This window comes from Vipera ursinii (assembly GCF_947247035.1).
Source record: "Vipera ursinii genome assembly, contig: scaffold_137, whole genome shotgun sequence".
Classification (NCBI taxonomy): Eukaryota; Metazoa; Chordata; class Lepidosauria; order Squamata; family Viperidae; genus Vipera; species Vipera ursinii.
Genome location: NW_028148241.1, coordinates 25,889 through 52,025, shown reverse-complemented (window position 1 = coordinate 52,025; position 26,137 = coordinate 25,889). Strand labels below are relative to the sequence as shown.

At 56.0% G+C, this 26,137-nt stretch overlaps 1 protein-coding gene across 1 annotated transcript in view; it reads right to left on the bottom strand.

The window, feature by feature from the left end:
- NEURL4 (neuralized E3 ubiquitin protein ligase 4) overlaps positions 1-25,743 on the bottom strand; it is a gene marked incomplete at its 5' end in the record, with an annotated part of 30,073 nt that extends 4,330 nt beyond the window's left edge. The window contains 28 exons of the mRNA XM_083380243.1: positions 311-500; positions 953-1,065; positions 2,602-2,746; positions 2,993-3,100; positions 3,353-3,446; positions 4,625-4,804; positions 4,940-5,098; positions 5,838-6,005; positions 6,628-6,771; positions 7,745-7,843; positions 8,983-9,198; positions 10,488-10,633; positions 10,818-10,946; positions 11,871-12,046; positions 12,740-12,818; positions 12,914-12,990; positions 13,533-13,731; positions 16,389-16,551; positions 17,179-17,264; positions 17,476-17,657; positions 18,510-18,780; positions 19,560-19,632; positions 19,756-19,844; positions 20,018-20,129; positions 20,868-21,151; positions 22,209-22,274; positions 23,398-23,782; positions 25,459-25,743. Coding sequence (XP_083236369.1) covers positions 311-500; positions 953-1,065; positions 2,602-2,746; positions 2,993-3,100; positions 3,353-3,446; positions 4,625-4,804; positions 4,940-5,098; positions 5,838-6,005; positions 6,628-6,771; positions 7,745-7,843; positions 8,983-9,198; positions 10,488-10,633; positions 10,818-10,946; positions 11,871-12,046; positions 12,740-12,818; positions 12,914-12,990; positions 13,533-13,731; positions 16,389-16,551; positions 17,179-17,264; positions 17,476-17,657; positions 18,510-18,780; positions 19,560-19,632; positions 19,756-19,844; positions 20,018-20,129; positions 20,868-21,151; positions 22,209-22,274; positions 23,398-23,782; positions 25,459-25,743 — 4,418 coding nt within the window. The remainder of the gene's footprint in view (positions 1-310; positions 501-952; positions 1,066-2,601; positions 2,747-2,992; positions 3,101-3,352; positions 3,447-4,624; positions 4,805-4,939; positions 5,099-5,837; positions 6,006-6,627; positions 6,772-7,744; positions 7,844-8,982; positions 9,199-10,487; positions 10,634-10,817; positions 10,947-11,870; positions 12,047-12,739; positions 12,819-12,913; positions 12,991-13,532; positions 13,732-16,388; positions 16,552-17,178; positions 17,265-17,475; positions 17,658-18,509; positions 18,781-19,559; positions 19,633-19,755; positions 19,845-20,017; positions 20,130-20,867; positions 21,152-22,208; positions 22,275-23,397; positions 23,783-25,458) is intronic.
- Positions 25,744-26,137: the final 394 nt, after the last annotated feature.

Here is a 26,137-nt window from a genome sequence, read left to right as displayed (position 1 = left end):
AGCAGGAGACCCTACACCATTTGCAACCAATGGCGTTCCAGTCTCTTCTTGAAAGCCTCCCGGGATGAAGCTCACACGACTTCCGGTGGCAAGCGGTTCCACTGGCTGTTTGTCCTCACTGTCAGAAAAATTCCTCTTTATTTCTAGGTTGAATCTCTCCTGGGATCAAATTTGGACTTTTTCACACACCCCCACCCCCACCCTGCAGGCTCCCCCCTCTCCGGTGTGTGTGTGTGGGGGGGTCCCGCTAGGACATCTCCCCCTCCAACCCCCCCCCCACACAATCCGGCCGGCCACGGGCGACACCTACTGCACTTTGGTGGCGAAAGGCTCCAGCCCGGCGTAGCGCAGGGTGGGCGAGAGGAGGACGTGGGGGGCTTCCTCCCGGCCCTGCACGCTGTTCTCCTCCGCCTCCAGGTAGCCCCCGTTGGTGCCGCTGCCGGCGCCCCCTCCCTGCGGATCGGCCTTCACCGGGCGGCAGCTGAGAATGGACGCGCTCCCTGCGGGCAAAGGAAGGAGGGTGCCGTTGTGTGTTTTGGGGAGCGCCGGGGGGGGCAAACCGGAGGGCCAGCTCACATTAGCATCCGTTGGAGAGTGGGGAGGGGGGGCACCACCAGTCCCAAGAGAGAGCCTCCTACCACCCCGCTGAGCCCCCCCAAGTCTTCTACCTCAGCCTCCCCGCCCCACATTCCTGTTTTGCAGACATCCCGCCCCCCCAAATACAGCACTGGATGCAATTTTGGGGGGACTCCTGAACGGTCCCTGGCAGCTTTCTCAACCATTTTTCCCAGGAAGGGGGTTTGCCGTTTGCGGCCTTCCGAGGGCTAAGAGAGACTGGCCGGCCCAAGGTCACCTGGCTGGCTTTGTGTCGAAGGCTGGACTAGAATTCACAGTCTCCCGGTTTTCAGACCCAGTGCCTTTGCCCCTCGTGCCAACGGGCGCCGTCGCTTACCGGGCACCAGCTCCCCTTGATCCAACATGCGGCGGACCGCTCCGATGCTCGTCCCGTGATAGGCCATGTGCCACTTCTTAGCGGTGCTGGCCCCTTCCAAGCGGGGGCTTGTTCTGCAAAAAATAAAATAATTTTTTTAAAAATGGTGCGTGGGCAGGCGAAAACCCGGGTGGTCCGGAAAACCCCTTCCTGAACTCAGACTGCGACAGCCACATCTTCACGCGGGGAATCCTCAACTTGTGGCCCGAATGGAGCCTAAAATTTCACTCGCTAAGCGAGACGGTCGCTAAGCGAGTCCCACCTCCTTTTACGACTTTCCTCGCCTCTGCTGTTAAGCGAATTGCTGCAGGGACTGGCTTTTGGGACGTCCGATAAGCAAATTCCATTCGCCCCGTGTTACGACCTTCCTTGCCAGGGCTGCCGTTAAGCGAATAACGGCAGGGGCTAAGTCAGCCGCACGGTTGTTAAGTGAATCTGGCTCCCCGCCCAGGTTGCTTATGGGAAGGTCGCAAAACGGGAATCACATGAGCCTGGGATGCTGTGACCTTCATAAACGCGAGTCGGCTGCTGAGCGTCCGAATTTAGATCCCGGGACTGCGAGGTCCTAAGAATCCAAAATGGCCACCCATCACTTTGTTCAGGGCCCCGGTAACGGCTTAAAGACATGTGGGCTTCAACTCCCAGAATGCCCTGGGACAAATGCATTCCTTTTGATAGGTATGCCCATTGTGGCCTGTTTACTCTCTTGTGATCCCTTCCTCTGCAATCTCTCCACTCTTGGAAGTATGGCGGGGGGGGGGGGGGGAAGAGAGAGAGAGAGAGGCATGGCTGGCTGAGGAATTCTGGGAGTTGAAGTTTACAAGTCATAAAAAGGACATAGTTCCCTCACGCTGGCTGAGGTATTCTGGGAGTTGAAGTTTACAAGTCATAAAATGGTCATAGTTCTCTCAGGCTGGCTGAGGAATTCTGGGAGTTGAACTTTACAAGTCATTAAAGGGTCACAGTTCCCTCACGCTGGCTGAGGAATTCTGGGAGTTGAAGTTTACAAGTCATAAAAAGGACATAGTTCCCTCACGCTGGCTGAGGTATTCTGGGAGTTGAAGTTTACAAGTCATAAAAAGGACATAGTTCCCTCACGCTGGCGGAGGTATTCTGGGAGTTGAAGTTTACAAGTCATAAAAAGGACATAGTTTCCTCACGCTGGCTGAGGTATTCTGGGAGTTGAAGTTTACAAGTCATAAAAACGACATAGTTCCCTCACGCTGGCTGAGGTATTCTGGGAGTTGAACTTTACAAGTCATAAAAAGGACATAGTTCCCTCACGCTGGCTGAGGTATTCTGGGAGTTGAACTTTACAAGTCATAAAAAGGACATAGTTCCCTCACGCTGGCTGAGGTATTCTGGGAGTTGAAGTTTACAAGTCATAAAAAGGACATAGTTCCCTCACGCTGGCTGAGGTATTCTGGGAGTTGAACTTTACAAGTCATTAAAGAGTCACAGTTGCCTCACGCTGGCTGAGGAATTCTGGGAGTTAAAGTTTACAAGTCTTACAAATTTGGAGACCCCCTGCGCTAAACGAACGGCTGTTACGTCGAGGATGCCCTGCTGCCCCCCAAGACCCCCCCTCCCACAGGGCCCCCCCAAGGTACCTGAGGGTGAAGCGGCACCACCCAAAAGGCAAGGCGTAGTCCCGGGGGGGCTCCCCCCGCTTGTAGTAGGCCTCCTCGCCTCGCGGCTTGCGGCACGCCTCGCAGTAGCAAAGGCTTGGCTTGGGGTCTTCGGCGAAATAGGCATCTAGGGGGGGAGATTGGGGGGGCAGACACGGTTAGGAAGGCAGCCCCCAGAGGGGCAGGTCTCGGGGGGGGGGGGTTGGACCCGAATTCGGTTTTTTGTTTGTGTGTGTGCGTTTCCATTTCATCATGTTATCACTTAACAACCGTCTGGCTTAGCTCTGGGAAATTCTGGGGCCCGCCGTGGTCGTAAGTCGAGGAGTACCCCAAAGTGGCCTTTTTTCTCCCTCGCCAGCCCCGTGGGGCTCACCAGGCAGCAGTAGCAGGTCCTTGAAACGGGCGCAGAGCGACTGATACTCGCAGGACTTGGCGGGGTTGAGGTCCACGGGGGGGGTCCAGCACACGCTCTCCTTGATGCCTGGAAGGGGGGGGGGAAGGCAGAGGCGGGTTAGGGGGGTCCTCCGGTGCGGATCGCGAACCCTACTTTGCTTTGGAAACCCCATTCCTCGAAGACCAGGGGACCCCCCTCCATTCCCCAAACCGTAGAGCCACGAGACGGGTTGCGAGCGGGGAAACCCAGTTTGTTTAAAAATCCAACCAGGATTGTCAAAAGGGAAAGCGGAAGGGGAGGGTGCTGACTTCCCAGAAAGCGCCCCCCCCCCGCGCTCACCGTCCACCATGTCGGCCTTCTCCATGCCCCCCTGTCCTTGGGGGTCCGTGCTCTCGGCTCCCACGGCGGGAGCGTCGTTGGTCACGATGGTGACCTAGGAAAAACAAAAAACAAACCAAGAGCCTCTCGTCATAAGTCGGGTCAGATTCCCTGCAGAAGCGGCCAGGAAACCCTAACCCACGCACAATGGGAACTCTGCCCCTCCAGATTAGGGGGGGGGAGGTTGACTTTGGGGGGGGCAGCAGCTGGCTCCCTCCCTCCTTTGCTCAGCTTGGCAGGAAAAAGCCAGACGGTGGCTCTTTCAAAGCGTAGTTTGGTGCCGGGGGGGGGGGGGGCGAGAAACTCAGCCGGGTGACTTTTCAGAGGTAATCCCTGTTCACTTAGTGACCACTCAAGATCACACTTAACAGCAGATGGCTCGGCCTGGAGGAGATGAGCCAAGGTGGGCAACTTAACTGCAGGGATAGATGGTCTGAGATGGAGTAGGTTCTCCTGCTTGAGCAGGGGGCTGGACTAGAAGACCTCCAAGGTCCCTACCAGCTCTGTTCTATTCTATTCTATTCTATTCTATTCTATTCTATTCTATTCTATTCTATTCTATTCTATTCTATTCTATTCTATTCTAGTCTAGTCTAGTCTAGTCTAGTCTAGTCTAGTCTAGTCTAGTCTAGTCTGCATTTTATTATTTTGTTCTATTCTATTCTATTCTATTCTGTATTTTATTATTCTGTACTTTATTATTCTATTCTATTCTATTCTATTCTATTCTGTATTTTATTATTGTGTTCTATTGTATTCTATTTTGTATTTTATTATTCTGTACTTTATTATTCTATTCTATTCTATTCTGTTCTATTCTATTCTATATTTTATTATTCTGTATTCTATTCTATTCTGTTCTGTTCTGTTCTATTCTAATTCTAATTCTATTCTAAATAGTGTTGTCAGCCTGGCATAATTACAGAGTGCCGAGAAGAGCAACAAAGACGATCAGGGGACTGGAGGCTAAAACATATAAGGAACAGTTGCAGGAATTGGGGGTGTCTAGTTTAATGAAGAGAAGGATGAGGGGGGACAGGATAGCAGTTTTCCAGTATCTCAGGGGCTGCCACAAAGTAGAGGGAGTCAAGCTATTCTCCAAAGCCCCTGAAGGCAGGAGAAGAAGCAACGGATGGAAATTAACCAAGGAGAGAAGCAACCTGGAACTAAGGAGGAATTTCCTGACAGTCAGAACCATTAATCCTCCCTCCTCCGTCCCGGCTGGACCCTCACCTGCTCGCACTGCCCGTAGAGGTCGACCAGCACGTAACAAGGGCTGGGCACGTCTTGGGCCGCCACGCCCTGGTCGATGCCGTTGATGTAGAGGTGAAGGCAGCCGCCGGCGTCCACCAGCACCCCCAGCACCGTCCCCTCGGGGCAGGTGTCCAGGTTGGGGCCGTAGTTCTCGCAGATCTGCGGCGGGGGAGCGGGAGGGCAAAGACGGGGTGGGTGGGTGGGTGATCAGCGCCCCGGTTTCAGGCGGGGTTTCTCCCTCTCTCTCTCCCCCCCCTGCCACCACCCCTTCCTTGCCCCCCTCCCCCCGGGCACCTTGAGAGAGTTGTGGAAGACCGAGTCGCGCTGCAGGAGCCACGTGGAGCGCTTGAGCGAGCAGGCCGTGGCGGGGAAGTTGAGCCGCTCCGGGGAGCTGCCGATGACGCCCAGAGAGAGCGAGGACGTCCACTGGGGGTTCAGGGAGTCGATCTGGAACTGAAGAGGGGGGGCGGGGGGGAAAGAGGGGCAGGAGGTCAGAAGGGGGTCCTTTTGGCGGGGAGGGGGAGAAGGAAGGGGAAACCGGGCAGAGAGACACACACACAAACACACACACACTCGCACACGCAGCCTGGCCTTCTTCCTCTCCAGAAGGTGGAAGGAAGGAGAGAGGAGGGGGAGAGAAGGAAGGAGGGAGGAAAATGGAAGGGAGGCGGGAGGGAGGGAGGAAAAGGATGGGAGGGAGGGAGGGAAACAGACAAGGAAGGATGGCGGGAAGGAAGAAGGAGAGAGAGGAAGGAAGGAAGGAAGGAAGTGAAAGGATGCGAAGGAGGGAGGGAGGAAAACAGACAAGGAAGGATGGAGGGAAGGAAGAAGGAGAGAGAGGAAGGAAGGAAGGAAGGAAGGGAAAGGATGGGAGGGAGGGAGGGAAGCAGACAAGGAAGGATGGAGGGAAGGAAGAAGGGAGAGGGCGAGAAGGGAGAGGATGAGAGGAAGAAAAATAGACAGAAGGGAGGAAGGAGAGGGAGGGAGGGAGGGAGGGAAGGAAGCCTGATCAACAGCATCAGCAGAGGCTGCCACCGCTCAGGGCCCACGGACGGCACTCTGCACATGCCCGGGCCTGCCCCAAAGCCCGCCAGACTCCCTTTATGCTGCCTCCCCTTTCCCCACCCGGACGGTCCCTCGGCAGGGAAGAGACCCCCCCCAGGGGTTGAGCCCAGCCCTTCCCCCCCCCCACCTGGAAGAGCTGCTGCTGCGGCAAAGGCTGGCCCACCACCACGATGCCCTGGTTGTAGCTGGAGACCCGGGTGGCCGTCAGGCTCCCGTTGGAGAGGAGGATGTTTTTCCCATGGTTTTCCAGGAACTCCACGGGGGGCGTGGCGGAGGAAGGCGGGTCGTTCTCGCACTGAAGCGACAGGAGGACAGGGTTGGGAGGGGCCCCCGCTCAAGCAGGGCACCCCTTACGGCACCACCCCAGACGCGTACAGCGCCCGCGACTTCCGGTGGCAGGCAGTTCCCCCGGCGCTCAGGAAACCCCTCCTTGCTTCTCTCCTCTGCCCTGCCTCCGGGGGGGGGGGCTTTAGGAGAAGAGGGGGGAACCCCCCCCGCTCTTCTTGGGGGCAGCCCCCCCCAAATACTGGAGGACTACAGATATCACCCCTAGGCCTTCTTTCCACTCGACACCCCCCAATTCCTGCAACCCTTCCTCCGTTACCTTTTGGCCTCCTCTTTGCTGCTCTTCTCTGCCCTCTCAACAACATCTTTTTTTACAAGAGGGGGACCAAATCAGGAAGTTTCCACTGGCCATCGCTGGGCCCTTCCCTTCCCCAATCCGGGCCCTCCCCCAGTTTGTTCCAGTCCCTTCCCGGGGGCTCCACCACCAGCCCTCCCCACCCTTGCGGCCGAGCAGAGCTCGTAAAAGAGAGAGAGAGAGAAAGGAAGGCTGCTCTAGCTGCTAGGCAGTCCGGCCTCTCCTCCGGGGGTGCTAGGTGTGTGTGGAGGGGGGGAGGGGAGTCAGGCGCACGGACCTGGCTGGGCTCCTCCTCCTCCTCGCTGTAGGGCTCGGAGGCCACGGAGGGCGGGTGGGTGCCCTCGGCCTCTTCCAGCAGGCTGGAGCTGACGATGGAGACGGAGGTGACCCGGCCGTAGAGGTCCAGCACCACGGAGACGTTCTGGAGGCCGGAGAGAAAGAGGGAGGGAGGGAGGAAGGGAGAGAGAGGGAGGGAGAGGGAAGGAAGGAGAGAGGGAGGGAGGGGGAGGGAGAGACAGGGAGGGAGGGAGAGGGAAGGAGAGAGGGAGAGACAGGGAGGGAGTGAGAGGGAGAGACAGGGAGGGAGAGACAGGGAGGGAGAGAGGGAGAGAGAGAGAGGGAGGGAGGGAGGGAGAGGGAAGGAGAGAGGGAGAGAGAGAGGGAGAGACAGGGAGGGAGAGAGGGAGGGAGAGGGAAGGAGAGAGGGAGAGAGAGGGAGGGAGAGGGAGAGAGGGAGGGAGAGAGAGGGAAGGAAAGAGGAAGAGAGAGGGAGAGGGAGAGAGAGGGAGAGACAGGGAGGGAGAGGGAGGGAGAGGGAGAGAGAGGAAGGAGAGAGAGAGACGGGATGGCCTTGAAGGTCCTCTGGAAACCCTCGGCCTCCTTCCTTCTCTTCTTCCCGTTCCCCTCCCTGTCCTTCCTTGTCTATTTCCCTCCCTCCCTCCCCTTCCCTTTCCTTCTTCTTTTTCCTGTCGCCTTCCTTGTTTTTCTTCCTGTTGCTCCCGCCTTCCTTTTTCTCACTCCCTTTACCTTCCTGGTCAATTTCCCTTCCTCTTCTTTCTTTCCTTCCTTCCCCTCCCTTCCTCCTTCCTTTCGCTCCCACCTTCCTTTTTCTCATTCCCACCCCCTTCCTTCCTTGTCTATTTTCCTTCCTTCCTTCTTCTCACTCCCATTTCCTCCCTCCCATCCTTCCTGTCTTCCCCCTTCTCTTCCCTCCCCAGAATCCTCCTCCAAATTGGGGTGTGGCCGTAGGGTGAGGGCAGGCCGGTCTGTGGGAGGGGGAGACCCCTGCCCTCTCGTGCTGGGCCCCTCTCTGCAGATGTCATGCTGGGACCGGAGGCCCCCATTTTTACGCCCACCCCCACCCCCCTCGCCAGCATGGCCCGTGGCCCTCTCACCTTGGCCACGCCAGTGGCGGCCGGCCCCATGTCCTCCCCATCGATCAGCACATGCATGGTGTCATCTGTGCAGCGCTTGACGCCCAGACGGCTCCCCACCTGGAGGAGAAACAGAGGCAGTCCCCGGCATACGACGGCGCATTTAGTGACGTTTACAGCATTGCCGAAAAAAAATGGGACTCGTGACCCGTTTTCCCAAACTGAATGACCGTTGCAGCGCCCCCAAGGTGGTCAGTTCTCAGAATTCGGAGGCTTGGCAACCGAGTCCTATTTATGACGGTCGTAAAAACAGGTCAAAATGCGCTCGACAAACGCCTCGCTTGGCTAAAAGAGAATGCGTTGGGCTCAACTGCGGTCGTAGGTTGAGGACAGAGCCAGTCTGGTCTGGAGCAGGGGTCTCCAAACTCGGCCACTTTTTCAAGACTTGTGGACTTCCAGCTCCCAGAATTCCCCAGCCGGCACGGCGTTGCAGGAATTCAGATGGATAGGCCGAGAAGAAATATGGCTAAATTAACTTTACTGCCCTTTTTTTGGTAGTATCGCTTTTTTAATAGAGGGTGGGAAGGCGGTTGACGTAATATATCTTGACCAAAGATGGCAAAGTGGGAAGGGGAAAAAAAAAGCTGCTATATATACAGAGAGATAGAGATGGACGGATGGATAGACAGACAGATAGATAGATGCATGATTGTTATATAGACAGAGAGGTTGAGATGGGTAGATAGATGGATGGATGGATGGATGAATGGATGGATGGATGATTGTTATATAGACCGACAGAGATAAGTAGGTGGATGGATAGATTGCTATATAGACAGAGAGGTTGAGATGGGTAGATAGATGGATGAATAGATGTATGATTGTTATATAGACCGATAGAGATAAGTAGGTGGATGGATGGATGGACGGACGAACAGACAGATTGTTATATAGACAGCAAGGTTGAGATGGGTAGATAGATGGATGGATGGATGGACGGATGATTGTTATATAGACAGAGAGGTTGAGATGGGTAGATAGATGGATGGATGGATGATTGTTATATAGACTGACAGAGATAAGTAGGTGGATGGATGGATGGACGGACGGACAGATTGTTATATAGACAGAGAGGTTGAGATGGGTAGGTGGATGGATAGATAGATAACCACAGGTCTTACAGATGCTGATCTAAGGTGACTTCCCTCAGTTTGACCTTCACCTAGTTTTGGCTTGCAGACTCCCCCCCCCCCACTCACCCCGAGACGCTCCAGAGAGCACCCGTAATTCTGCTTCTGCAGAACGCCGTTGCGCCGGACCTCCGAGCCCGTCACTAGCCAAGTCACTTTCGACCGGAGCTCCAAGAGGGAGGAGGGCAGCCCCGTGGCCATGCAGGTGGCATCCGAGGGCAGCAGCGTGGTCAAGCCTATGTGGATGGATCCACACCACTTCTCGTCCACCTCGTCAATCTTCACCTGGAGAGACAGAGGAGAAGCGGGAACGTAAACCGGGGTGCGTTAACAGTGAAACCGCCGGCACCCCCAAATGCATTTCAAACATTTCTTTGTCCTTCCTTCGAGGGGCGCTGCATTCCATCAAGATGGCGTACGCGTGGCCCTTGCCTTACCGCCAGTCGCTCAGGTACCATTTGAAGTTTGGACTGGGTTGTCAAGGTACTGATATAACAGGTGACCAGCTTATCTAATGCAAAATGTAAGATGGAATGATGGCAATGACTCAGCAGGGTCTGAGTCTCTTTAAGAGCCAGCAGGGTCCGAGTCTCTTTAAGAGCCAGTTTACAACAAGCACGACTTAACAAATTTGTGTCATAACAACAGACTCTCTTATGGTCGGATGCAGAGAACCGCCTGGCCGCCATCTTGATGGAAGTGGGGCTCCCTCTGAGGTCACGTGACCAATGTTTGGCCTCTGGGCAACCGGGCTGCATTTACGGCTCTTTGAAGTGTGTGACCCACCTTTCAGGACGACGTTGCCGAAAACTGATATTTCTAGTTTTCAGCCCAATCGTGAACACACTGACCATGTTAGTTCACTTAGTGACTGCAGGGTTTGCTTAACGACCGCTGCAGAAAAAGTCATAAAACTAGGTCAGTCATACGGCCAATCAGTTTTACCACCGTCACAACATATGACCGTACAGGAAGTCTTCGATTTACGACCACAATGGAGCCCAAAATATCTGTTACTAAGTAAGAGATTTACGAAGTGCGTTTGAGGATATCCGAAATGGCTCGGATTTGTAGGTAGCCTTCAACGTACGACCACAACTGAGCCCCAAATTAATTTTGCTAAGTGAGACGGTCGCTGAGTGAGTTTTGCTCCATTTTACGACCTTCCTTGCCACCGTCGTTCAGTGAACCACTGACGTTGTTAAGCGAGTAACACAGCTTGAGGGTCAACATGGCTTCCCCCATTGACTCTGCTTGCCAGAAGGTCGCAAAAGGGGATCACGTGACACCCCCCCTTTCCCAGGACGCTGTGACCATCGTAAGCACGAGTCAGTTGCCAGACGTCTTGAATTTTGTCCAGTGGATGCTGCGGCACGAAAAATGGTCGTAAATCCCTTTTTTTCAGCGCCGTCGTGACTTTGAATGGTCACTACACGAACCGTTGTTGAGAACTGCCTGACGTCCAGCAGGGCTCCCATCCTCCCCCCCTCCGGTGTTGCACGGGGGTCACCGTGGGGCACCCCCGTCACGACTGCAGCTGGGGCACGTCTGGATGGCCTCGCCAGACCCCTCACCTCGAAGACCTCACCCGTCTTCAGTTCCTTCACGCTGAAGACGATGCCGTGGCAGAAGCCGGAGACCCGCAGGGCCCGGCAACCATCGTCCTGGAAGGCCACGTTCTTGCCGCAGGTGCTGTGGAAGCGGTGGGCCACCCCGGGAACTGGGCAGGAGGGGGAAACGAGGCCAGGCGGTCAGTGGGGTGTGGCGACTTCCTTCCCTCTCTCCTCCTCCTCTTCCCTCCCTCCCTCTGTCCTTGTCTATTTCCCTCCCTCCCTCCTTCTCATCCTTTCCCTTCCTTCCTTCCCTCCCTTGCCCGGGGTCTCGGGGGGGTCTCGGGGGCTCACCTGGCGAGTGGATGGGGAAGGATTTTTCCGTGATGTTGCTGGTGGAGAGGCTGTTGTCCAGCGGGCCGGTGGAGCTGGTGATGGACACCTGGACACACTGGCCGTAGAGGTCCACCACGGCGTAGACCTCTGGGCGGCGGGAGAGGGAGAGAGGAGTAAGGGAGCCCAGAAGAGAAGGGGCCCCCCCACACGCCCTGCCCTCTTCCTCTTCCTCTTCCTCCTTTTTTTCCTCCTCCTCCATTCTTCTCCTCTTCCTTTCTTTTCCTCTTTTTGCTCTTTCCTTTCTTCCTCTTCCTCTTTCTTCTTCCTCCTTTCTTCCTTTCTTCTTCCTCCTTTCTCCTGTTTTCCTCCTCCTTTCCCCTCCCCCTCTTCCTTTTTCCCTCCTTTCTTCCTCTTCTGTTTTCCTCTTCCTCCCCCTCTTCCTTTCTTCCTCCTCCCTTCTACCCAGAAGCCCCCAGAGGTCCCAGCCCCAGAGGAAAGGAATACAGGTAGTCCTCCACTTACGAGCACAATCCTGCCCCAAATTTCCGTCGCTGAGTGAGACACTTAAGTCAGCTTCTCCCTCCCTTCCGCGGCCTGTCTCGCACCCAGTCGGTTAAGGGAATCGCCGCGGTCGCAAAGTGAGTCGCGCGGGCCGTTAAGTCAACACGGCGTCTCCAAGGGACTTGGCTGGCCGGAAGGCCGCCAGAGGGGAATCGGGGGAAACCCGGGACGCTGCGACCACCGTAAAGAGGAGCCAGACGCCGAGCGTCTGAATTTTCGACCGTCGCAACGGTCGCAAGTGTGAAAAACAGCCGTCAAGTCACATTTCTCCGCTCGGTCGTAACTTTAAGCAAACTGCCCTTAATAATGATGATGATAATAACAATAGAGTTAGAAGGGACCTTGGAGGTCATCTAGTCCAACCCCCTGCTCAGGCAGGAGGACTACCTGTATTTCAAGACATGGGTGGACTTCTGCTGGCTGGGGAATTCTGGGAACCCAAGTCCACTGCTCTTAAAGGCCCCTCCCAGGATAGTGTCCCCACTCTGGGCCTTCCCTACATGGCCTCACCCTTTCCTGGGGGCAGCCCGGAGCAAGCCACCCCTTGGTCCACGCTGTTGATGAAGTAATGCAGGTCCCCTTTGGTCGTCCGCATCATGCCGATGCGCGAGCCGGTGGTCAGCGAGTCCAGGTCGCAGCCGTAATTGTTGCGCAGGGTGTTGCCGTCCTGCATGATGGCGGTGCCGCTGAGAGGGGACACAGAGAGAGAGGGGGGGGGGAGAAAAAACTCTTTTTGCAAGGCGGCACGCAGATAGAGGAGGATCGGGATCGGAGGGTGTGGTTGCCATCTTGACTTTTTTGCCCTCCGGGGAGTTCAAAAGGGGCCCAGAGGAAGGGACCGAAGGCATTAGGTGGAAGGAATGTGAACGACGGCTGAGATTCAAGAGTGGTAGGTGCAAAGTCGCCCAGGTGGCTTTCATGCCTAAGGCAGGACTAGAACTCCCCGTCTCCTGGTGATTGGCTTGAAGACACCCAGCTGGCTTTCATGCCTAAGGCGGGACTAGAACTCACCGTCTCCTGGGGATTGGCCCAAAGTCACCAAGCTGGCTTTTGTGCCTAAGGCGGGACTAGAACTCACCGTCTCTGGGTAATTGGGCCAAAGTCACCCAGCCAACTTTCACGCCTTAGGTGGGACTAGAACTCACCGTCTCCTGGGGATTGGCCCAAAGTCACGTAGCTGGTTTTCATACCTAAGGCGGAACTAGAACTCACTGTCGCCTGGGGACTGTCCCAAAGTCACCCAGCTGATTTAAATACCTACGGTGGGACTAGAACTCACCATCTCCGGTTTCCTTGCCTGCAACCTTCCCCATCAGGCCAAATTTGGCCCCATTATCCAATTAGCTCTTTGAACAACCCCCCCCCCGCCCTGCACTTACCTGAGCATCCAGGTATCGTAGTCAATGTCCGTCATTGTGTTGGGAAACTCCAGGTCCTCCGGACGGATGGCGGTGACTCCTGCACGGAAGGGGGACACCAAAAGCGCTACGGAGGGGCCGTCGCTCTGGGCCTCCGTTCCCCCCCCAAAAAAATCTCTTTCGGCCCATCCTCACCTGCTTCGATGGAGCCGGACCAACGATCCACCATCTTCTGGATGACGATCTCAAAGAGTTCGCCGTCCCGCAGGGGCCTGTGGGATGGATGGTTGCGATGAAAGCCGCCATCCCAACGACTGCAACCCAGGCCTCACTTGCAGTCGTTGACTTGAGCGCTGCCCTTTCCTTCCTCCCATTCAAAGCTCCGGCCTTCCGACGCAGGCCCTCCTCGCCTTACAACCGCCCACTTAGCGACTGGCCGAAGTTAGAATGGGATTGAAAAAAAAAGCCACCGGGGACCGCTTTTCACCCTGACCACCCCTGCGGTCCCACTGTCAAAGTTCAGAATCTTTGCCGCTGAAGTCATATTCATGACGGTCGCAGTGTCCCGTGTGTGTGTGTGTGTGTGTGAGACGCGATCCCTTTCTGACGAGCAAAGTCAACGGGGTGTGGGGGTGTGGAGGGGAAGCCAGATTCCATGAACCACCCTTCACTTTGCTGCGGCGAGAAAGGTCGTGAAGCGGAGCAAAACCCTCCGGCTAAGTTTCGCCGTAAATCGATCCGTTTTGGGAAGCCTCGACCAGCTGTCACCGCGTCTCTCTCTCGCCCCCCCTGCCACGCCCCGTTTTTCACTGACCGGTTGGAGATGACGATGGCGTCGTTGAACTCGCTGCGGCAGTTCTGGCGCAAGGCCGTACGCCCCCCGTTGGTGATGACGGCGTTGTTCCCGTGCAGGTGGTGGAAACGCAGGTCGCTGGCCGAAGCCACGGAAGACGGGGTGCTGGGGGAGAGCTGGTTGTTTCCCTCCGAGAGGTCATCAGGAAGCGGAAGGAGATCTGGGAGGAAGCCAGTTAGGGCGTCACCCCCCCTTTAAGAGTCCCCCCTCTCGAAGACCGCCACCCCATTCACACACACACACACACACACAGACCCCCGAACCCAGCCGAGAGCCAACGGGTGCACTGCTCAAAAGCTGGCCCGTGGGAAAGAGGGCAGCGAGGGAACCTGGTGCGGTTAATGAATATTTTAATAACAACAACAATAATAATAAAGTTGGAAGGGACCTTGGAGGTCATCTAGTCCAACCCCCTGCTCAGGCAGGAAACCCTATACCATTTCGGACAAATGGCTGTCCAGTCTCTTCTTAAAAACCTCCAGTGTTGGAGCATTCACAGCTTCTGGAGGCAGGTTGTTCCACTGGTTAATTGTTCTCACAGTCAGGAAGTTTCTCCTTAGTTCCAGGTTGCTTCTCTCCTTGATTAGTTTCCATCCGTTGCTTCTTCTCCTGCCTTTCGGTGCTTTGGAGAAGAGATTGACTGCCTCTTCTTTGGGGCAGCCCCTGAGATACTGGAAGGCTGCTATCCTGTCCCCCCTCGTCCTTCTCTTCATTAAACTGGACATACCCAATTCCAGCAACTGCTCCTTATGTGTTTTAGCCTCCAGTCCCCTGATCCTCTTTGTTGCTCTTCTCTGCACTCTTTCCAGAGTCTCAACCTCTTTTGTACATCGTGGTAACCACAACTGGATGCCGTATTCCAAGTACCAAGGCCTTGTAAAGTGGTATTAACACTTCACGTGATCTTGATTCTCTCCCTCTGTTAATGCAGCCTAGCACTGTGTTGGCTTTTTTGGCAGTTGCCGCACACGGCTGGCTCCTATTTAAGGGATCGTCCTCTAGGACTCCGGGATCCCTCTCACGGTTGCTGCTATTGAGCAAGGTACCCACTATACTACACCTGTGCATTTGATTTTTCCTGCCTAAATGTAGAACCTTACTTTTTTCACCATTGAATTTCATTTTGTTAGATAGTGCCCAGTGTTCGAGTCTGTCCAGATCCTCCTGTATCTTAAGCCTATCTTCTGGAGTATTGGCTATTCCTGCCAGCTTGGTGTCATCTGCAAATTTGATGAGTTCCCCATCTATCCCCTCATCCAAATCGTTGATGAAGATGTTGAAGAGCACTGGGCCCAGAACAGAGCCCTGGGGCACCCCAGTACACACTTCCTTCCATGTAGATGTGGTTCCATTGAGGACCACACGCTGAGTACGGCCTGTCAGCCAGCTACGAATCCATCTGGTGGTGATGCTGTCTAACCCACATTTTTCTATCTTATCAAGTAGAAGGTTGTGATCTACTTTATCAAATGCCTTACTGAAGTCCAAGTGAATTATATCTACAGCATTCCTCTGGTCCACTAGTTTTGTCACTTGGTCAAAGAATGCAATAAGGTTTGTCTGGCATGATCTGTTTTTGACAAACCCATGTTGGCTTTTAGTAATGACTTTGTTTAGAGACTGGACAGCCATTTGTCTGAAATGGTATATAGGGTTTCCTGCCTGAGTAGGGGGTTGGACTAGATGACCTCCAAGGTCCCTTCCAACTTTATTATTAATATTCCAAAAAGAAATCTGAAAGTTGTGTGTGTCGCGTGTGACCCTATCCCAGTCCATCAACCGTATTTCTGGATAGGGGTGTCTTCCTCTCTTTTGGATTTCCTTCTTTTTTTCAGAATGACAGAGCTGGAAGGGACCTTGGAGGCCATCCAGTCCAACCCCCTGCTCAGAAAGGAAACCCTATACCGTATCAGACAAATGGTTGTCCAGTCTCTTCTTAAAAGTCTCCAGTGTTGGAGCATTCACCGCTTCCGGTGGCAAGCTGTTCCACTGGTTAATTGTCCTCATTGTTAGGAAGTTTCTCCTTAATTCCAGGTTGCTTCTCTCCTTGATTGGTTTACATCCGTTGCTTCTTCTCCTGCCTTCAGGGGCTTTGGAGAATAGCTTGGCTCCCTCTTCTTTGGGACAGCCCCTGAGATACTAGAAGACTGCTATCATGTCCCCCCTCGTCCTTCTCTTCATTAAACTAGACATCCCCAATTCCAGCAGCCGTTCCTTATATGCTTTAGCCTCCAGTCCCCTAATCAGCTTTGTTGCTTTTCTCTGCACTCTTTCCAGAGTCTCTTATAAATTTTATATTGTGTTGACTAAAACTGGCCTTACCAAAGCATTTTAAAGCAGAGTTAACACTTTACATGATATAACAGAATCACAGTGTTGGAAAGGACCTCAGGAGGTCTTCTAGTCCAGCCCCCTGCTCAAGCAGAAGACCCGATACCAGACATGTCAAACTTGCGACGTCACGAGATATATCGGAACTTTTTCCCCATTGCCGGCAACGGGGTGGGCGCGGTTTCCTCGTGACGTGTCCGGCCCACGGGCCGGCAGTTTGACACCCCTGCCCTATACTATTTCAGACAAGCAGTTGTCAAGTCTCTTCTTAAAAGCCTCCAGCGATCAGGCACCCATAACTTCTGGTGACAAGCTTTTCCACTGATTAATTGTTCTCACTGTCAGGGAATTTCCCCTTCCTGAGTCGTAAACCAGCTTCTGACTTCTCCTGACCTCCTGGGTTTCCAAATAAGCCAGGTTCCTCGTTCCTGTCTCAACCTGTTTCCCTAGCCCACTCCGGTCCCACGAGGTCTCTGTGTCCACTACCTGTGTCATCCACGATCGTGGCTTGGGCAGCTTGACCGTAGAGATCGGCCACGGCATAGACATTTGGCGGGACGTTCCAGGCGGCTGGGCCCTGCGCTACGCCGTTGACGAAGAAATGCAGGGTCCCGTCCTCCTTCCGCACGACGCCCACAGTGTCACCTGCCTGGGGAGGGGTGGAGGAGAGGGGAACAGCCTGAGAGAGGGCAGGTATCGGGCGCGAACAACCAGATCCAGAGGCGGAGAGTTTGATTGGCTACTTTATTGCTTAATGCCTCTTTCACAGGAATGTCTTTAGACTGGCAATTTGAGCCTGGGCCAGAATAGGGGTAGTCCTCAACTTCTGACACGATTTGAGTCCAGGATTTATGTTCTTCAATGAGAAATTGGTCATTGAGCCTTGCCCCGTTTTAGGACCTCCCTTGCCGCAGTTGTTAAGTGAATCACTGCAGCTGTTAAGTGGGTAACACGGCTGTTAAACGAATCTGGCTTCCCCACTGACTTTGCTTTGTCGGAAGGTCGCCAAAGGGGATCAGACGACCCCAAGACACGGTAACACCGTCATAAGTATGAGCCATTCGCCAATTCTGGTGACCGGGCGGTGGAGGGGGAGGCCGCAACGGTTGTTGCGTGTGAAAAATGGTCATAAGGTCACTTTTTTCAGTGGCTTTGTAACTTTGGTCACTAAACGGAAGGTCGTAAGCTCTTCCTGCAAGACATTCCTACGATCCTACATTCAATGTCCCCCTCTCCTCTGCCTCCCACAAACTTTTTTGCCCCTCTCTGTGCTTGCCTTCAAGCGATCCAGGTTGTGGCCGTATTCATCCAGGATGGTGGTACCGTTGTGCATCACTCCGTTCCCGGTCATCATCCAGGTCCCTGCAAGAGAACGGCACGGAGGGACACCAACCCCACATCAGACAGGTGAGAATTTTAGCCCCTTTTATGTAAGCTGACTCTAAACTCTGTTCCGAGGGGGGATGTGTCTGAATATTCAAGGTTAATTAATTAGTTAAGATTAACCCACAGGTCTTCAAACTTGCCAAACTTTTGACACGCCCGTCCAAAATATTGAGGTCCCAGTTCTCACCTGACCGGAGGTTGGTCATCGTGGAGGGAAGCTGGAGGTAGGTGGGGTTGTGAGTGGTGACGCCAATCTCGATGGAGCCGGCCCATTTGTCCACCATCTTGTCGATCCTCACCTGGAAGACCTCGCCGTTCCGCAGCGGTCGGTTGCTGAGGACCACGCCGTGATTAAAGTCGTCGGTGGCACTGGATGGACAGAGGAGCGAAGGGCAGAGTTCTCCTTTAGAGGCCCTCTCCAGACAAGGTCCAACAGGTGGACCGGAGAAGCCACAGGTGGTCCTCGATTTACGGCCACAGTTGAGACCAAAACACTTAACAATGGAAATTTTGGACTCAAAAATTACCGTAAAAAAAAAAAAAACACAACGAAACCCGTGATAACATGCAGTAAGTGGTCTAGCCCAGGGGTAAGCAACCTTGGCTCTTTGTGGACTTCAACTCCCAGAATTCCTCAGGCAGCATGGGGGAACTATGGCTCCCTTTGATGACTCCTGGACTTCAACTCCCAGAATTCCCGGGGCAGATGGGGGAACTATGGCTCCCTTGATGACTTCTGGACTTCAACTCCCAGAATTCCTGAGCCAGCATGGCTCAGCTTGGAAACCTCTCCCTTTCCCCTCAGCGTGGCTGGCTCAGGAATTCTGGGAGTCGAAGTCCACGAGTCATAAAACAGCCAAGGCTGCCTACCCCTGGGCTTCTCCCATCCCTGACGAGTTCCGGTAAACTCTTGCTGGCTGGGGAATTCTGGGAGTTGAAGTCCACAGGTCTTATAAGAGTTGCCGAGGTTGGACACAAATGCCCTTTGGACACCAATTTAGTTCACACAAACCACAACCCCGTCCCCTTCTTGCTGCCTTTCCTTCTTCCTTGCTTAGGCACAGCTGTGGGTGCTTTTGAATGGCTTGGCAGCCCTCCCGAAGGAGCCGCGGTTGGCATCTTCCTAGTCCTCATGGTCACAACCGGGCGAGGAAGACGGGTGGCTAATAAATTTAACGATTCAATCACCACAAAAGGGAGCCCGGGGGTGAAGATACGTACTGAGGCCTCAGGGCCGTCCGTCCTTCGTTGATGATGGCCGCCTTCTGGCCGCAGTTTGGGTGGAAAAGCAGGCGCTCCGGTTCTGGCTCGCTGGCCCCGCCGGCGTCCATGGCCCGCCGGCCCACGTCTGGCGAGAGCGCCCGCATGATGGCGTTGTTGCGCCGCAGGCGGTCGCTGTGGTTGTGGTTGTGCACGATGGTGACCTTCACGGCCATGCCGTAGAGGTCCACCACCCCGTAGACCACCAGGGGGGTGAGGGTGGTCGCCACGCCTGTCAAGAGAGGGAACCACGCCTGTCATGGGACTCCCCAAAAGTTGAAAAGTCAACCCTGACTTTTTCGTCAGGAGGAATTGGCGGGGTCACTCTGCAGGCGGGGCTCGGCTCAGGACCGTACTGCAGCCTGTCCCTTGCGGTCACAAAGTGAGTCACCCACAGGACTGACCTAATTTTGCAATCTTTTTTTGCGCTGAAATTATGTTACTATTATTATTTGTAAGCCGCCCTGAGTCTTCGGAGAAGGGCGGGATATAAATGGAATTAAAATTTAAAAAATAAAATAAAAATTTTGTTGTTGCTGCTGTCATTATTAACTATTATCGTTCTGTGGCTGCTGCCGCTATTACTGTTATTGTTACATTATCATCATCGTTTTGTCGCTGCTGCTGCTGTTGTTGGATCATTATTATTACATTATTATCATCATCATTTTGTCGTTGCTGCTGCTGCTGCTGTTGTTGGCTCTGGGCAGCTTACAGCAAAAAAAATGTTAAGGCACTAAAAACATTAAAAAATCTACAATCGCAGAAACCCAGGGGATAAAATCGTGAATAAAATGAACCCCAGATGAAAACGGGGGTGGGGTTGGTCGTAAGTCGAGGAACGTATCACCCCCTCCTCCCCTCTACCCAGCCCCTCCCTGGGTCTCTGAATCACAAAAAGGCCCACGGGGTTCTCTCTCTCTCTCTCTCTCTCTCTCTCTCTCTCTCTCTCTCTCTCTCTCTCACACACACACACACACACACACACACACACACAAAGATGGTGCCCACCTTGGTCGATGCCGTTGATGTAAAAATGGAGAGCGTTGTTCGACTTCCGGGTCAACCCGATGTGGTCGCCTTCCTGCGGGAGGCAGACAAAGCGGGGTGGGGGAGTTCCTGCGGGGGAAATGCGGGGGAGGGGGGGGGGTTGTCCGAAAAGGGGAGGGGAGGAGGAAGAGGAGGAAGAGGAGGGCCTTCCGCTCACCTGCAGCTCATCCAGGCTGAACTCGCAGTACTCCCGCCGCGTCCCTTTGCCGTTGGTCAGGATCCCGCAGCCGCTCATCATGATGGTCCCTTCGTGGGTTGAGTGGAGCATGACAAGAAGAACTAAGCGGGGACAAGGGCCGGCTGCTGTGACTCCCCTCCCCCGGGCCCTCTCCCCCGGCGGAGACCCCAACCCCCGACCCCCCCAAAGGTGGTCGGGAACCCCCCCTCCCGCCCTGGATACGCACGAGTGGGGAAGTCACCTGAGCGCAGGTTCGTCATGGTGGCCGGGTACTCCAGGTTGTTGGGGTTGTGGGTGGTGACCCCGATTTCGATGGAGCCCGACCACTTGTCCACCAGCTTGTCGATGCGGATCTGGGGAAGGAGAAGCGGCGCCTGGAAATCCCCGCTTTCCTCAGAGAGCGCCCTCCCCCCTCTGAAACCGCCTCTCTCTCTTTCTCTCTCCCCCCCCCACCCGGGCCGCTGGGCGAGTCGTGGACTTTGACTCCCAGAATTCCCCCGGGCAGCCTTGCTCGATTGGCTGTCGATCCCACCGGTTCTATGCGACTTGAGTCCAGCTGGGGTCTAGTGGTGGTTAAGACAGTAGGCTGGAAAGCAGGTGCCGGTGAGTTCTAGTCCCGCCTTTGAGACCATAACCAGGAGACGGTGAGTTCTAGTCCCGCCTTAGGCATGAAAGCCGGCTGGGTGACTTTGGGCCAATCACCAGGAGACGGTGAGTTCTAGTCTAGGCTTAGACAGGAAAGTCAGGTAGTGACTTTGGGTCAATAACCAGGAGACGGTGAGTTCTAGTCCTGCCTTAGGCAAGAAAGTCAGCTGAGTGAATTTGGGCCAATCAGAGGAGACGTTGAGTTCTAGTCCCACCTTAGGCGGGAAACCCGGCTGGGCGACTTTGGGACAACCACCAGGAGACGGTGAGTTCTAGTCCCGCCTTAGGCACGAAATCCAGCTTAGCTGGCTGGGGAATTCTGGGAGTTGAAGTTGCCCAGGTTGAGAAAAACTGCTCCTTTTTTGGGGGGGGGGTGCTGGAGATTTGGGGACGCGTTTTTTCCCCCGGGCACTGCTGGGGGGAGGGAGGGGCCGGGAGCCCCTTACCTCAAACATCTCGTTGTCCCGCAGCGGGCGGTTGGTCATGACCACGCCGTTGTTGAACTCGTCCAGCGGCCGGCGCCTCTCGGCCGTCTTGTTGTTGTTGCTGAGCTTGATCAGCGTGCCGCACTTCTCGTGGAAGAGCAGGGCGTCGTTGGAGGTCATGGGGGGGGCTCCGCAGGGGCCGGAGTCGGAGGGGGGGCTGCCCAGGTTGACGTTCAGCAGGCTCCCGTTGTAGGCCGACAGGATGGCGTTGCTCACCACCTCCGATAGCTCCATGCTGGAGAAGCCTACAAGGGGTGTGTGTGTGTGTGTGTCATTGGGTGGGACATCAACGCATCTGAGTTTGGACCCCAGCAGCTGCCCATTTTGCTCGGGCCCTCCCTTAGGCTTGGAAAAGAAGCTAGGTGACTTTGGGCCAATCACCAGGAGACGGTGAGTTCTAGTCCCGCCTCAGGCATGAAAGCTGGCTGGGTGACTTTGGGCCAATCAGAGGAGACGGTGAGTTCTAGTCCCGCCTTAGGCATGAAAGCTGGCTGGGTGACTTTGGGCCAATCAGAGGACACGGTGAGTTCTAGTCCCGCCTTAGGCGTGAAAACTGGCTGGGTGACTTTGGGCCAATCAGAGGAGACGGTGAGTTCTAGTCCCGCCTTAGGCATGAAAACTGGCTGGGTGACTTTGGGCCAATCACCAGCAGACGGTGAGTTCTAGTCCTGCCTTAGGCATGAAAGCCGGCTGGGTGACTTTGAGCCAATCACCAGGACACGGTGAGTTCTAGTCCCGCCTTAGGCGTGAAAACTGGCTGGGTGACTTTGGGCCAATCAGAGGAGACGGTGAGTTCTAGTCCCGCCTTAGGCGTGAAAACTGGTTGGGTGACTTTGGGCCAATCAGAGGACACGGTGAGTTTTAGTCCCGCCTTAGGCGTGAAAACTGGCTGGGTGACTTTGGGCCAATCAGAGGAGACGGTGAGTTCTAGTCCCGCCTTAGGCATGAAAACTGGCTGGGTTACTTTGAGCCAATCACCAGGAGAGGGTGAGTTCTAGTTCTGCCTTAGCCACGAAATCCAGCTAGGTGACAAGAATCTAGGTAACTTTGGGCAATCTCTCTCTCTCAGTCCAGTCCACCCCGCAGGGGTGTTGTGGTGGTGGTGGGGAAAGGAACAGGAAGGAGCAGCAGTTACATTCCCTTCTTTGAGTTCTTGGTAAGAACGATAAAGGCAGGGGAAAACATTGTAAAAAAGGGAGAACAAAAACCAGCGCTTCCTGTCGCAAGGGGGGACAGCCAGCGCGCCCCTTCCCCCCTAGAAATTATGACACTTTTTTTCATTTTGCACCAAGGAAGACTCACCGTTCTCCGATTCCAGGCTGCTGGGAAATTTATCCGGCCGGGTCTGGTTGCAAGGCGCTTCCGGGGCTACCGAGAGGAGGAGGAAGAGGAGGAAGAGGAGGGAAGGAAAGGCTGTCAGGCGTGCCTCCCAGAGCAGACACAGGCCATGACGCCTGGGAACAGGCCAAGAATCGTGGGTGAAGCTTCTGAAGGGGCAGCCAAGAACCCCACTAGGATTCCCCACTTCATCTTGGGTGCCAGGCGGGAGACGGTGGTCCTGCCTGCCTTGGTGCCCGCTGGGCGCATTCAGTTCCCGCCCTCCAGATGTAAAGTGTGCCCAGCCCCCCGGGGTAGAAATAATAATAATAATAATATTAATAATATTAATAATAACAACAACAACAACAACAACAAAACAACAAAATTTGGACGCTGGGCAACAGACTCGTGTTTATGACGGTCGCAGCGTCCCAGGGACACATGATCAAAATTCAGAGGCTTGGCAGCTGACTCGTATTTACGACGTTCGCAGCGTCCCCTGGGGTCATGTGATCCCCTTTTGCGACTCTCTGACAAGCAAAGTCCATAGGGGAAGCCAGATTCGCTTAACAAGCGGGCTACTGACTCAACATCTGCAGAGATTCACTTAGCGACTGAAGGAAAGGTCATAAAATGGGACAAACTTCATTCAACCGACGTTTCAGTTAGCAATAAAAACATTTGGGGGCTCCGCTGTGGTGACGAGACTCTCTGCGGTCCTTAAAGACCAGTGCTTCTCCACGTTAAAAATGTGTGGGGTTCAACTCTCCAGAATCCCGCTGGGCTGGGGAATTCTGGGAGTTGAAGTCCGCACCTTTTAAAGTCGAGACACACAATGAGAGACACCCCGCTCACCCACCCCAAGTTTGAAGGCTGAGATCTGGAGCAAAACGCCCGTTTTATGCCTATCTCGGTCGTCCCAAAAAAGACGGGACAACCACTTGTCTGAAATGGACAGGGGATTGGACTAGATGACCTCCCGAGGTCCCTTCCAAATCTTTTATTCTTTTTTTCTGAAGAAAATTTTATTGATTTTCTAGTTTTTACATTTAAATATTTGAAAAGCAACCCAACTCTGTTATTCTGCGTTCTATCGCTCACGCCTGGTGCTAAACCGCCCTTGTTTTTCTTTCTGTCTGTCCCAACAATTCTCCGCTTTTGGGGGGGGTACCTTCATCGTGGGGGGCTCCCTCTTCCGCCTCCTCCTCCTCCGCACTTCCCGGCACCACCGTGATCTGGGTGCACTTGCCGTAGAGGTCGACCACGGCCCAGACGCGGGGAGGGATGCCGGTGGCTGCCACGCCACAGTCCTGCCCGTTGACCCAGAGGCGCAGCTCCCCGCTGGCCGTCCGCTGGATGCCCACTCGGTCGCCTTCGCCCAGCTGATCCAGGTCCTGCCCGTACTCCTCCAGGATGGAGCGGCCGTCGCGCAGGACGGAGCAGCCGGAAATGATCCAGGAGCCCCCCTTGAGGCCGGTGGCGCTGCTGGGGAAGTCCAGGTGGTTGGGGTCCAGGGCGGTCACCCCGATCTCCAAGGATCCGCTCCAGGAGTTGACCTGCGGGCAGACGAGAGGGAGGAGCGCATGGGATAGAACGGAGTAGAAGCTGGAAGGGACCTCGGAGGTCTTCTAGTCCAGCCCCCTGCTCAAGCAGGAGAACCTTGACCGTCTCAGACCAGCGACTTGAGGTGGAAAATCTTAAAGGGGAGGAAGGGTGCTGTGATTCGCACTCGGCGCCCACCCATGGGGCTTGGGGTCCGACCCTCCTCAACCCGGGATTCCTGCTAACAGGCTGTTTTGGGGAATTCTGGGGAAGGGTCAACTTTTCTGAAAACTCCCAGTCTGGGTGGTGGTGGGGGTCTCGGAAACCCAGCCTGGGTCCTGGAAGTTGTTTTCTGAGTGGGGGTCGCCGGTGGCATCCCTGGTGGTCTCGCCTACCCCCCCTCCCCATTTTGCAGCCCAGATAGGGACACAAGTGGGAAAGGGAAAGGACAGGTGTTGGGAAGAAATGGGGGGGTGTTTAAGGGCTGGGGGGAGGGAGGGGCATAAGAGGAGGGGTCTCCTGTTTCCTCCATGGGGGGGGGAGCTATACACCTCCAGCCCCTCCCCCACCAGCCCTGATGAGGGGCAGAGGGCGGGCAGCTGCCCAGCTCCATCACCCAAGACCCCCCCCCGTTGCCTCCCTTCTTTTGGGGACCCCTCACCTCGAGCCCCCTCCCACATGATCCTGAGGATCTGCCCCCTTCTGAGGGGGGAGGGGGAGGTCAGCTGCCCAGTTCCATCCCCCAAACCCTGCACCCCCATTTGGGGACCTGTCCTCCTCCTGAAGGCCCCCCCAAGTTCTGCTCCTCCGGCCTTTTCCCCTGCACCCCCCCACGAGGGTCTCCTCCCTCTCTGACTGCACCTCCATCCCCAAGACTTCCCCCCCATTGCTTTGCCCTTCTTTTGGGGACCCCTCTCCTTCCTGGCTGGGCTCCTGCAGCCCCCTCCTCTATGAGCCCCCTCCACACCATTGCCTGGGCATCATCTGGAGACCCCTCCCCTTCTCCTCCTCCTCCCCCTCTGCAGCCCCCTCCGCTGCAAACCCCAAGGCTCTTCGCCCTCCCACAGCCATCCCCAAGACCCCCCCCCATACACACCACTGCCTCGTCCTTCCTCTGGGGACCCCTCCCCTCCTCCTCCTGCAGCCCCCTCCCCTAAGACCCCCAGGGCTCTCCCCCCTCCCACAGCGCCTCTCCATCCCCAAGATCCCCCTCCCCCCTCCCTTCCTCTGGGGACCCCTCCCCTCCTCTCCTCCTCCTGCAGCCCCCTCCCCTAAGACCCCCAGGGGTCTCCCCCCTCCCACAGCGCCTCTCCATCCCCAAGACCTCCCCTCCCTTCCTCTGGGGACCCCTCCCCTCCTCCCTTCCTCTGGGGACCCCTCCCCTCCCCTCCTCCCTCCCCCCTCCCTTCCTCTGGGGACCCCTCCCCTCCTCTCCTCCTCCTGCAGCCCCCTCCCCTGGGACCCCCAGGGGTCTCCCCCCTCCCACAGCGCCTCTCCCTCCCCAAGACCCCCCCCACTGCCTCGGCCTTCCTCTGGGGAGCCCTCCCCTCCTCCTCCTGCAGCCCCCTCCCCTAAGGCCCCCAGGGCTCTCCCCCCTCCCTCAGCGCCTCTCCATCCCCAAGACCCCCCCTCCCCTCCTCTGGGGACCCCTCCCCTCCTCCTCCTCCCCCCCCGCAGCGCCGGGCCTCACCTTGCGGTCGATGCGGACGGCGAAGACGGCGCCCGGGGCGAGGGGCTCCCGGCTCAGCACCAGCCCGTGGTTGAACTCCTGGCCGGGCTGCGAGCGAGCCGCGCTCCGCCCGCCCCGCGACACCGTCACCAGCCGGCCCGTCCGCGGGTGCAGCAGCGGCAGCGGGGAGGAACCCCCGCCGCCCCCCCCGCCGCCCCCGCCGCCGCCCCCGCCGCCCAGCATCCCGCCCCGACCAGGCCCCCGCAGCAGCAGGGCGCCCGGCCGCGCTTTACGGCAGAGGGGCATGTCGCCGCCGCCGCCGCCGCCGCGCTTGACGGCCGCGCCGGACGACGCGCCGCTCTGCCTAGCAACATCCTGGCGCTTGGCGGCCGCGCTGGGCCGGCCGCCGCCCTGCCTAGCAACGACGCGCGCTTGACGGCCGCGCTTGACGACCGGCCCCCTGCCTAGCAACGGCGTCGCGCTTGACGGCTCTGCTTGATAACGCGCCGCTCGCCCTAGCAAGGAAGCCGCGCTTGACGGCCGCGCTCGACGACCGGCCCCCTGCTTAGCAACGACGCCGCGCTTGACGGCTCTGCTTGACGACCCGCCGCTCTGCCTAGCAACGACGCCGCGCTTGACGGTCGTCTTTTACGATAGGCCGCTCTTGCCTAGCAATATCTTCGCTCTTGACGGCCGGAGG